The sequence below is a fragment of the Sebastes fasciatus genome, chromosome 8 (assembly GCF_043250625.1).
Source record: "Sebastes fasciatus isolate fSebFas1 chromosome 8, fSebFas1.pri, whole genome shotgun sequence".
Lineage (NCBI taxonomy): Eukaryota > Metazoa > Chordata > Actinopteri > Perciformes > Sebastidae > Sebastes > Sebastes fasciatus.
Window position 1 is genome coordinate 35,647,612 of NC_133802.1, and position 11,998 is coordinate 35,659,609.

The 11,998-nt window shown below is 47.1% G+C and overlaps 1 protein-coding gene across 1 annotated transcript in view; it reads left to right on the plus strand.

The window, feature by feature from the left end:
- Nucleotides 1-11,661, plus strand: part of fam120c (family with sequence similarity 120 member C) — a 34,889-nt gene extending 23,228 nt beyond the window's left edge. The window contains exons 12-17 of the mRNA XM_074645235.1: nucleotides 76-190; nucleotides 1,807-2,016; nucleotides 2,112-2,349; nucleotides 3,670-3,805; nucleotides 7,640-7,703; nucleotides 9,252-11,661. Of these exons, the coding sequence (XP_074501336.1) occupies nucleotides 76-190; nucleotides 1,807-2,016; nucleotides 2,112-2,349; nucleotides 3,670-3,805; nucleotides 7,640-7,703; nucleotides 9,252-9,509 (1,021 nt within the window). The 3' untranslated portion in view covers nucleotides 9,510-11,661. The remainder of the gene's footprint in view (nucleotides 1-75; nucleotides 191-1,806; nucleotides 2,017-2,111; nucleotides 2,350-3,669; nucleotides 3,806-7,639; nucleotides 7,704-9,251) is intronic.
- The last annotated feature ends 337 nt before the right edge of the window (nucleotides 11,662-11,998 follow it).

The window sequence follows — 11,998 nt, forward strand, 5'->3', positions numbered from 1 at the left end:
ATCTATCTATTCTATTCTCTGATTACATCTGTTAGTCCGTCTTCGTCAGTAAACGTGAGCTCTGTCCTCTCTCAGGTATATGATGCAGTGGCCTGGAGGGAGGATACTCCAGAGACATGAGCTGGATGCCTTCCTGGCTCAGGCTGTTTCCAGTCAGCTCTACGAACCCGATCAGCTACAGGAGCTCAAAGTGAGACCCCCCCCCCCCCTAAACACTTTGGATTTCACACATTGACAGGAAAAGCAGAGCTAGACAGAGCAGAGCAGAGCTAAAGCTGCATGCTAACTCTGTCACGGACAGGAAACGTTATGGTATGGCGGTAACGTTACGGTATGGCGGTAACGTTACGGTATGGCGGTAACGTGGCGGTGGAGCCGGCCGTCGCTCTCGTCTCCGTGGTCAAATGGGCCGACGCTACGACTGTAGAGCACCCAGATACTGACATTTGTGTTCTCTGCATTGAAACGGCCCCGATGGAGCTGACCATGGATGGATAAAGAGAACGGAGCTGACGGGAGAGCTAGAGACCACCTTGGAGAAGTTAGAGGAAGTAGACATGTGGGACTACGTCCGCTTTTCAAAATAAGGTGTCAACAAAGGGAATTGTAGATACTAAATACATCTTTTGAAAAATAAAAGACGGGGTGGCTGTGGCTCAGAGGGTAGAGTAGGCTTTCCACCAATCGGAAGGTCGGTGGTTCGATCCCCGGCTGCTCCTGTAAGCATGCTTTATGTTGGAGTATACGTGGTCGAGTGTCTTTTCCCCCTATTACACTTCACATATTGAGTGAAGGTGGGAGGTACTGTCCTTAAGCATGCTTGATTGAAATCGCCGGCAATAATAAAAACGCCGTCAGGATGGGCCAGCTGATGTTTTACAGTACTGAGTAGGTGGGCGAGAGCGCTGCTAATGTTAGCATCTGGTTGGATGTAAACAGCCATGATAATGACAACTGTTAGCTCCCGTGGCAGATAAAAGGGTCTGCATGTGACTGACATGACTTCTAGGTCCGGGGAACAATAACAGTCTGTAGTCCTACTGTTGGAACACAAGTCATTGTTTACATAAAGGCAGAGTCCTCCCCCTCGCCTCTTACCGGAGTCACTGTTCCGTTCGAAGCGATGTGTCGTGCGGCCCGTTAGCTGTACTGCTGCGTCTGGGATTAGCGGGTGAAGCCAGGTCTCTGTAATGATCATCACACAGCAGTTCCGTATGAAGCTGTTTGCAGCTACCTGTAGCTCCAACTCGTCCATTTTATGTATAATGGATCTGCCGTTTGTTAGGAAGATGCTTGGTAGCGGAGGTCTGGCCGGTTGTTTCCTTAGCCTAGCTAGTAGGCCCGCTCTGCACCCCTGCTTCTGCTTCCGCTCCCTCCGCCGTCTGCGCAGTCTGTCGGGCCCGGTTATAATCCACGGAGAGCCCGGTGGTCTCGCTATGTCCCTTGGTATGTTGTGAGTCCGTTGGAAGTCGTTTGTAATGGCTGTGTTGTACTGTAATCCGATATTACGTAGGTCTCGGTGACTGTAGATATATGTTGCATAACACAACTCCGAAAACACGGAAAAAAACAACAAACGAAACCGAGTTAGAGAGCCATGAGCCACTGCACCAGTGCGCGCCGCCATCTTGCTAGAGCTAGATAACATGGCAAAGTTGTCACCTTAGCAGCCGCTGATATCAGCGTATGGATGTGTGTGTGAATGCTGACATGTAGTGTAAAGAGCTTTGAGTGGTTGGAAGACTAAAAAAGCGCTATATAAATGCAAGTCCTTTTACCATTTACCATTTGTTTGTTTGCCGTTAGGTGGAGAAGGTGGACGCCCGCGGCGTGCAGCTGGCTTCTCTTTTCATGGCCGGCGTCGACACGGCGCTGTTCATCAACGATGTGTGCGGCCAGCCGTTGCCGTGGGAACACTGCTGCCCCTGGGGCTTCTTCGACGGCAAACTGTTTCAGAGCAAACTGGCCCGGGCCGCTCGAGACCGGGCCGCCCTGCTGGACATGTGCGAGGGACAGGTACGTACAGATGTGATCCTGTGGCTGCAGGAGGAGCTGGTGTCTAATAGATATAATAATAATAATAATAATAATAATATGAATCTTCTCTGCAGGAGGAGCTGGTGTCGAAGGTGGAGAAGATGCGTCAGGCCATCCTGGAGGGCATCAACCTGTCCCGCCCTCCTCCTCCTCCTCCTCCTCTTCCTCCTCCAGCCTTCCTCCCCCCAGCCATGGTGCCCCCTTTCTACCCGATGCCTCCCCTATACCCCCCCCGCCCCATGGGCATGCCTCATCATCATCACCCTCATCATCCTCATCACCCGGCCCAGCACAGACCCAGAGCCTTCCCAGGTACCTCCATGCTTTTTGTTGACCTCTTGGTCTCTGCTCACACCTCTTAGAGCTCATTCACACCTCTTAGAGCTGTTTCACACCGCTTAATGTTAATGGATATTAAGACCTGTTAAAGGGTTAGATATTATATTATTAAAGTTCCTGTTTGTAACTTCATCCAGGTATAAATCATTGCTGGTCGGTGTCTCATGGTCTCGCGTGTGTCTCCGCTGTTCAGACTCAGACTCCAACACAAACTCCAGTGAAGCACCAAAACCTCTTGGTTGTATCTAGTGAAGCTGTTAAACAGTGTTGGCCGCGGTCGGAGGACGCGGGGGAGACCGTAGCTTTGGTCTCCAGGACCGGAGTCTCTGCTGTTCTCTGCTCCTCTGCCTGCCTTCACTCACACACCGCGCTCCTTCTCTCTCTCTCTCTCCACCTCTCACGTGCATGCTGCTCACTCCACACTGCAGAAGAGTTAGTTTAGCTCTGAGAATATCTAGTGAATGTTCAGTGGACGTTTGTGCAGAAATAACTGCTGCAGCTCCTCCAGACCAACAGAGGTTTCCCGTGTCTTGTGAAGTGACGGGGCTCCGCAGAGAGAAACGTTATCGTCTCCCCCGTTCCCTCCGGCCGCGGTCGGGAGGCTGAGGCAGGAAAAGCCAACACTAGGATCAGCATTGATTCATGGAGAGACCTTGGTCTGGTCAGCTAACATTACTGCCAAGCAGCTGAAATATAGAGTGATATTGTGCTTTTAGCTGACGTGTGTCTCCTCACTGTGTTGAGCGATGCTCCTTCATGTCTATGTAGAGCGAGCACAAGCGCCAGCAACAGGACGCTGACTTTAGTTGACTTAACGGACACAGGTGAAGCTGTTAACAAGACATTTAGGATTCTTACTAACAGTCCCTATAAACATGTTTAGTATGATCAGATATATAAATAAATACTGAACATGTTTAATGTTTATGATTTGAGATCGGTGCGACCAGGATGGACTTCAGAGCCGATCGGAGGATATAGATTATAAAACTATAAAAGAAACACAATGGCACATAAATAGTTTATAAAAATACTAAAAAATGATCTAAAATAATACGGATATGTGGTGCATAAAAAGTGAAAGCTGCGGTGCATGTGTGGTATAGTTTCCTGTTAGTGTAAATCATGAAGGTGTCCAGATCTCTTGTTTACCAGCTGCAGATCACCTACACAGTACTATATATATATATATATTAAATAGTACATAGAGTATACAGCTGGTGTGTAGTGTGGAACTGGGACACAGCTGTACTCTCTGACTGGAGACTCTACGATGTTCTCTTGTCTCTGCAGGCCTTCAGTCCATCCCCCCCCAGGGAGGGAAGCTGGAGATCGCTGGTATGGTGGTCGGCCAGTGGGCCGGGAACAAACCGGTCCGTGGGAGGGGGGGGTTCAACATGCAAGTGGTGTCAGTGGGAGCAGGGAGAGGGTGAGTAACATCATCATCACCTTCTAATCAATACAACTACTGTGATTTATAGTGATTGTTGTTAATTTGTTGACCTCTAGACCATGAAGGGAACAAGATGAATCAGACACTTCTAGGGATTTTGACTTTGTAAAATCTTTAAATGAACCAAGTAAAAATGTTTGATCTTCAGCATGTATGTAGTCAGAGATGTCCTGAAGTCAAATAGATCAGGATCATTGTCAGGAATTATTGATTACATTTATTATCCAGCAACCCAGAAATCAAAGAATAAAGACATTTCCCTCACAGATTAGTGGGATTTTCTTTTTAATTTATAAGGGCCATGTAATGTTTTATACTTCTGGTGAATATAATCCATCAATCTGATTTCCATAGATGTATTTAGTATCTACAGTTCCCTTTGTTGACACCTTATTTTGAAAAGCGGACGTAGTCCCACGTGTCTACTTCCTCTAACTTCTCCAAGGTGGTCTCTAGCTCTCCCGTCAGCTCCGTTCTCTTTATCCATCCATGGTCAGCTCCATCGGGGCCGTTTCAATGCAGAGAACACAAATGTCAGTATCTGGGTGCTCTATAGTCGTAGCGTCGGCCCATTTGACCACGGAGACGAGAGCGACGGCCGGCTCCACCGCCACGTTACCTCCATACCATAACGTTACCTCCATACCATAACGTTACCTCCGTACCATAACGTTACCTCCATACCATAACGTTACCGCCATACCATAACGTTACCTTCATACTATAACGTTACCGCCATACCATAACGTTACCGCCATACCATAACGTTACCTTCATACCATAACGTTACCTCCATACCATAACGTTACCACCATACCATAACGTTACCGCCATACCATAACGTTACCTTCATACCATAACGTTATCGCCATACCATAACGTTACCTTCATACCATAACGTTACCTTCATACCATAACGTTACCTCCATACCATAACGTTACCTCCATACCATAACGTTACCTCCATACCATAACGTTACCTCCATACCATAACGTTACCACCATACCATAACGTTACCGCCATACCATAACGTTACCACCATACCATAACGTTACCACCATACCATAACGTTACCTTCATACCATAACGTTACCTCCATACCATAACGTTACCTCCATACCATAACGTTACCACCATACCATAACGTTACCGCCATACCATAACGTTACCTCCATACCATAACGTTACCGCCATACCATAACGTTACCGCCATACCATAACGTTACCGCCATACCATAACGTCTCCTGTCCGTGACAGAGTTAGCATGCAGCTTTAGCTCTGCTCTGTGTAGCTCTGCTTTTCCTGTCAATGTGTGAAACCCAAAGTGTTTCCATCCTTTACTGGATGTGTAGTGTTTACCACGCTGGATTTAACATGGGAGGGTGCAGGTCATATCCACGACGACCCTCCAACGTTTTAGACTCTCTGAGGTTTGTTTTGGTTGACGGATACGGAACAGATATGACGTCACGTTACTCAGACTACCACAATAAAAGCGGTAACTTCCTTCTACCTCCACAGAGACTCAGATGAAGCAGATAGATCCATTCTGGTGTTAAAACATCTATTTAGAAATCGTAAAAATGGATCTTTTCCCGTCTTTAGTTTTTATTCGGAAATCAGACGGTTCTGTCAACATGTGTGTATATATGTGTATTATGTTATTAACTAGCTCTGTTACAGATATCCAGTGTTGGTAGAAGTCGGTAATCACTTTTGTAACTTCTATTTAACGTTGTTGGCTAAAATGATAAATGTTCTGTTATGATATCACCATGATGTTCAGATGTCACCATGATGTTATGATGTCACCATGATGTTATGATGTCACCATGATGTTCAGATGTCACCATGATGTTATGATATCACCATGATGTTCAGATGTCACCATGATGTTCAGATGTCACCATGATGTTATGATGTCACCATGATGTTCAGATGTCACCATGATGTTATGATGTCACCATGATGTTCAGATGTCACCATGATGTTATGATGTCACCATGATGTTCAGATGTCACCATGATGTTATGATGTCACCATGATGTTATGATGTCACCATGATGTTCAGATGTCACCATGATGTTATGATGTCACCATGATGTTCAGATGTCACCATGATGTTATGATGTCACCATGATGTTATGATGTCACCATGATGTTCAGATGTCACCATGATGTTATGATGTCACCATGATGTTCAGATGTCACCATGATGTTATGATGTCACCATGATGTTATGATGTCACCATGATGTTCAGATGTCACCATGATGTTATGATGTCACCATGATGTTCAGATGTCACCATGATGTTATGATGTCACCATGATGTTCAGATGTCACCATGATGTTATGATGTCACCATGATGTTATGATGTCACCATGATGTTCAGATGTCACCATGATGTTATGATGTCACCATGATGTTATGATGTCACCATGATGTTATGATGTCACCATGATGTTATGATGTCACCATGATGTTCAGATGTCACCATGATGTTATGATGTCACCATGATGTTATGATGTCACCATGATGTTATGATGTCACCATGATGTTCAGATGTCACCATGATGTTATGATGTCACCATGATGTTATGATGTCACCATGATGTTCAGATGTCACCATGATGTTATGATGTCACCATGATGTTCAGATGTCACCATGATGTTATGATGTCACCATGATGTTATGATGATGTTATGATGTCACCATGATGTTCAGATGTCACCATGATGTTATGATGTCACCATGATGTTATGATGTCACCATGATGTTATGATGTCACCATGATGTTCAGATGTCACCATGATGTTATGATGTCACCATGATGTTCAGATGTCACCATGATGTTCAGATGTCACCATGATGTTATGATGTCACCATGATGTTATGATGTCACCATGATGTTATGATGTCACCATGATGTTCAGATGTCACCATGATGTTATGATGTCACCATGATGTTCAGATGTCACCATGATGTTATGATGTCACCATGATGTTCAGATGTCACCATGATGTTCAGATGTCACCATGATGTTCAGATGTCACCATGATGTTCAGATGTCACCATGATGTTATGATGTCACCATGATGTTATGATGTCACCATGATGTTCAGATGTCACCATGATGTTATGATGTCACCATGATGTTCAGATGTCACCATGATGTTCAGATGTCACCATGATGTTCAGATGTCACCATGATGTTCAGATGTCACCATGATGTTATGATGTCACCATGATGTTATGATGTCACCATGATGTTCAGATGTCACCATGATGTTATGATGTCACCATGATGTTATGATGATGTTATGATGTCACCATGATGTTCAGATGTCACCATGATGTTATGATGTCACCATGATGTTATGATGTCACCATGATGTTATGATGTCACCATGATGTTCAGATGTCACCATGATGTTATGATGTCACCATGATGTTCAGATGTCACCATGATGTTATGTCACCATGATGTTATGATGTCACCATGATGTTATGATGTCACCATGATGTTCAGATGTCACCATGATGTTATGATGTCACCATGATGTTCAGATGTCACCATGATGTTATGATGTCACCATGATGTTCAGATGTCACCATGATGTTCAGATGTCACCATGATGTTATGATGTCACCATGATGTTATGATGTCACCATGATGTTATGATGTCACCATGATGTTATGATGTCCCCATGTGAAGAGGGATTCCTCCTGGTTCAGGGTGTGAAATGTCCTCCAGAGTTAGTGAGACCTCTGATATCGGTTGTTTCTGTTTCTTCATCCTCAGGAGGGGTAAAGAGATCCCAGCCAAGATACGAAGCGTGAAAAAGGTTCCGACCAACAGAACACAGGTAGCACACTTTCACACCTTACTCCTCCATGAACAGTGATCACAGCTGTAAATACCCTCTTTGGCTCTGTTCACACCTGGTATTAACATGTGTTCTGAGTGATCGGATATTAACATTAAATATAAGGTTATTGTACCGGCGGTCCCCGGGGACCTCCACGCCGCCGACACCGCTGCCTTCGCCAGGAAACAGCTGGAACAGAGCTCCATCCGACAGTATGATGATGATGATGATGATGTACTTCCTGTCTGTAGTCTGATAGTCTGTGGATGTGGAGCCGATAGATCAGATATATATTATTAAAATACAGTTGCACCGACCGGTAGGGGTGGGCAATACATCGACTATATTCGTGCAATATATAAAATGACTATCGCGAACTTCGACTACAAATTGTCATGTAATATTTTTAAGCCAGCCCGCCGGCATGAGACTTGCTTTGGCATTTCCTTCTCTCCCTCTCTCCTCCGGCTCCCTCTCACACATCACAGACTCCGCCCCAGCCAGACCTCTCTCCTGGGTTAGGGTTAGGGTGTGTGCAGCGTTTTACCTGCATAGAGAATCACGAGGCTCCGTCAAATTTCGTAATTTTTTATTTTGTAACTGCATCACGCCGTTGTGTTGGCGCTGTAACAAATAGCACAGTGAACCAGAGAAGCCGCTGAGAGGAAGGAACAAGCCGTCTGTTTGGGTTTTCTGGATCGCTGCAAAGCGGGAGCAGCAGTGTTACCGCTGGTAACGTTTTCACCACCACAACAAAACAATAAACTAAACAAAACTCCCTTCCCCTCCCGTTTGTTGTTTTAATATAGTTTCATATCGCCAGTTGGCGTTTATAAATGTTTGTGAAAGCTGCTCCATCCTCCTCTTTACATGTGGGCCATGAACAGTTTCATAATGAACCGAAAATACTTTTACACTTCTCAGTGGGCTGGCTGGTCCTCATCGGGGGCATCTCCTCCGCGACAGTCCGCACACTGCTGTAGTTCGGCTCGGTAAGGCCCGGTGAGTGAGGGCTCGCGGTCCCCTGCTCCGTACTGAAGTACAGTACTTGAGTGGTCTACAGTCCACCACTGCTAGAGCACAACATTACAACTGTTCCAAAAGAAACCACTAATGAATATCAACAAGGATGTCTTAAAGCAGACATACAGTGTCCTGCAGGGACTACAGGAATCATCATATTGGTGTGATTGTATGCATTAAAGGGTTAAATTGAGCATTTATGAAGTGCTTAGAGGATATTTGAAAATATCACGATATATATCGTGTATCGCGATATGGCCTAAAAATATCGCAATATTATGTTTAGACCATATCGCCCAGCCCTACCGACAGGACGTACTGAATGTGGCCCGGACCGCCTTCTGAACCTCTGAATGTGGTCTGAGGGATCAGAGCTCAATGCGTCCTGAGTGCATTCACATCTGTACTGATAGCTGTCCACTAGTGATCAGATCACTGAGGACACGTGTTACTACCAGGTGTGAACAGGGCCTGTGTCTGTGCTGTTGTGTTGACATTCTGCCCGTCCTCCTCTTCCTCCAGACGTCGCCGCCGCCGCCATCCAGCAGTCCCCCGAAGCCGTCAGAGGAGGCGGTCTCCACGCCAGAGGTCGCCACCCAGCAGCTGAACGGCAGCTCAGCGGCCTCCGCCATCGGCCAGCCCTTGGAGCTGGCCCCCCTGGCCCAGCCAATCCCGTGTGCCTTAGCCAGCAGAGACAACCAATCAGAGGGGGTGGAGGTGGAGGCCCCCTGTTGCCTTGACGACTGCCCGTCAGACGGAGCGCTACAGAAAGAGGAGTGATGGCGTCCTTTCCCAGGATGCACTGCTCTGAGAGAGTTCTGTGTTTGACTGCCTTTCCCTGTTTTTGTAGCCCTGCCCGCTAGCTGTGCACGTTATGACGTGGAGCAGGAGGCGGCGGCGGCGAGGCTCCTCCTCGCGCTTCCTGCTGCTCCGCGTCATAAAGCAGCGAGCTCTTTACTTCCTGTTTAGTTTTCTCATGTGGTTTTACGTTGTTTAATGAAGAGAGGTTTTCTCCATGAGTCTGTAAGCGCCCCCCCCCCACACTCAAAATCCTAAACGCCCCCCTGCCCCGCACTCAGAGTAAAATAAGCTTGAAGCCCCGCCCCCATTACGCCCCGCCACTTAACGCCCCCCCCCTTCAGTATGGGCATCTGTACAGTTAAAATGTCTTAGTGTTTTAATGGTCCTCTGCACACACACACACGCGGGAAGCTCTCCGCTACGGTGACACATTGGATGTGGTCGCCATGGTTTCCATGGCAGGTCTGGTTGGTAGTTGTGTGTTGATGCGGCCGTCGCCGTGTCTTGAGGTTTGAGGTTTGAGACGGAGACAGAGTTTGACTCTTTAATAATAATGTAACAGTGATGTACCCCCCCCCTCACTTATACTAGTTCTACTAGCACCGAAGCCCTTGATTGATTGATTGATTGATTGGTTATGTAATCACAGGAGCACTTGTCCCCCCCCCGCCCCCCGTGGTATTAGCGTGCTGTCTGACTCTGACCCATGTAGCATAGCCTAGCGATCAGCTGTGCTAAGACACCCCATGAATTTATGCACCTTAAGCCCTAAAGTATGCAAGATGCCCCCCCCCCCCCCCGCTCCTCCAAAAAGAAACAGTGCATTATTATATGAGCCCCCCCCCCCTCCCCCGTCCCAAAGCTTTGATTGTATTATTAGCCCAACAGAAGCACTTATTGTTGTATTTAAGATGATGAATTGGAACACGCCCCCCGTATATCTATATATCCGGTTGAATGGCGTCCCCCGTATATCTATATATCCGGTTGAACGGCGCCCCCCGTATATCTGTATATCCGGGTGAACGGCGTCCCCCGATGATGACATGTGGAGCTACATGTGACGGTAGAGATCTATTAGAGACGGCAGAATGTGAACAGAGTGGTTTCAGACAAAGAAGCACTTTGTTTTAAAAATGTTGAACCACACTGGAACCACAGTCTTCTGCTACCAGGTGAAACAGAGATAAACTGTGAGGCACCTTCTGGAGTTCAGGCCAAAAAGAAAAGATGGAGCCGAGCGCTGAGGATCGGGGGGGCTGCTGCCAGCCAGAGCTCCTCCGACCGGTGTCCGGCGTTCACCGACTTTACAACCACGCTGAAGGAACTCCTGATTCTCAAGGAAGTCTTTTCACGTTTATTTCCAAAGTGTATTTTTAAAAAGCGGCGAGCCGACTGAGGCCGCCGGCGATGATAAAGGGGCGTGGCGACTAAAGCCTCAAAGATTCCCCCCCCCCATTCACCACCCTCTGGTGGTGAAAGAGTAACGGTTGTCATGACGATAGCCCAGCACCACGAGCTCTGGTGTGTCACTTTAGACCAACAGGAAGCACTTAAACGCCCTGAAGCAGCCCGGCCCGACGTGGCGGAGGCTTTTCACGGGTCGCATCACATGACAGGAGAGAGGGAGGCCTCGTGACGGACCCGAGTGTGCCGCTCACAATCTGAGACTTACCATAACGAATCGTTTTATTAGAGCACTTGTGTTTGTAGAGAATGAGATGTGTTCCCTCCCCCCACTCCCCCTTAGTAGCTTTCATCTGACTACGGAACCACAGCAAACCGACCAGCGGTAGCACGAGCGCAGTGCGTCGGCTCCTGCTGAGCGACGCCGGCCAGTGAAACACGATGATGATAATCTCTATGAACTGACTGAGAGAGACTGAACGAGCTCACCGTGTTAAACAAACTAAAGACAAGTCAACACAGCAGCACCTTATTTTCTTACTATGTTGATGACTCGTGCTCCTCCGCGGCGTGCCACCGACTGACACGGAAACAAACGCCGTTTTTGAAGGAAACAACCCGACTTGTATCTGTAAGTGTTGATGTAGTCGCGTCAGACATCCCCGTCAGTTCTGAATCAACCATGACAGTTGACCCAGCCGTGAGCGTAGGCCTACGCTCATCATCACAGGGCCGTGCTGCGCCGCCACGCCGCGCCGCCGTCTCCGACACCGACACCAAATTAAATGAGAGGTTTCCGTTGTTGGTAGGGACGAAGCGTTGGAGTGCTGCAGGTGTTTCTAGGTTACGAGTAGCGTCGGGCTGAACACAGGACTGTGATACAGACACCAAGACTAGAGGCTAGAGAATATAGAACTCCACTGGCCGAAATACTACGTCTAGAATACGTAATACTACTACTACTACTAGGAGTCATTTACTCTTTATAAATACTACTGCGTTACACCGTCGACATTAGTACACGCACGTGTATCGCACCAGTACGTCGTTATAGAAGAAGG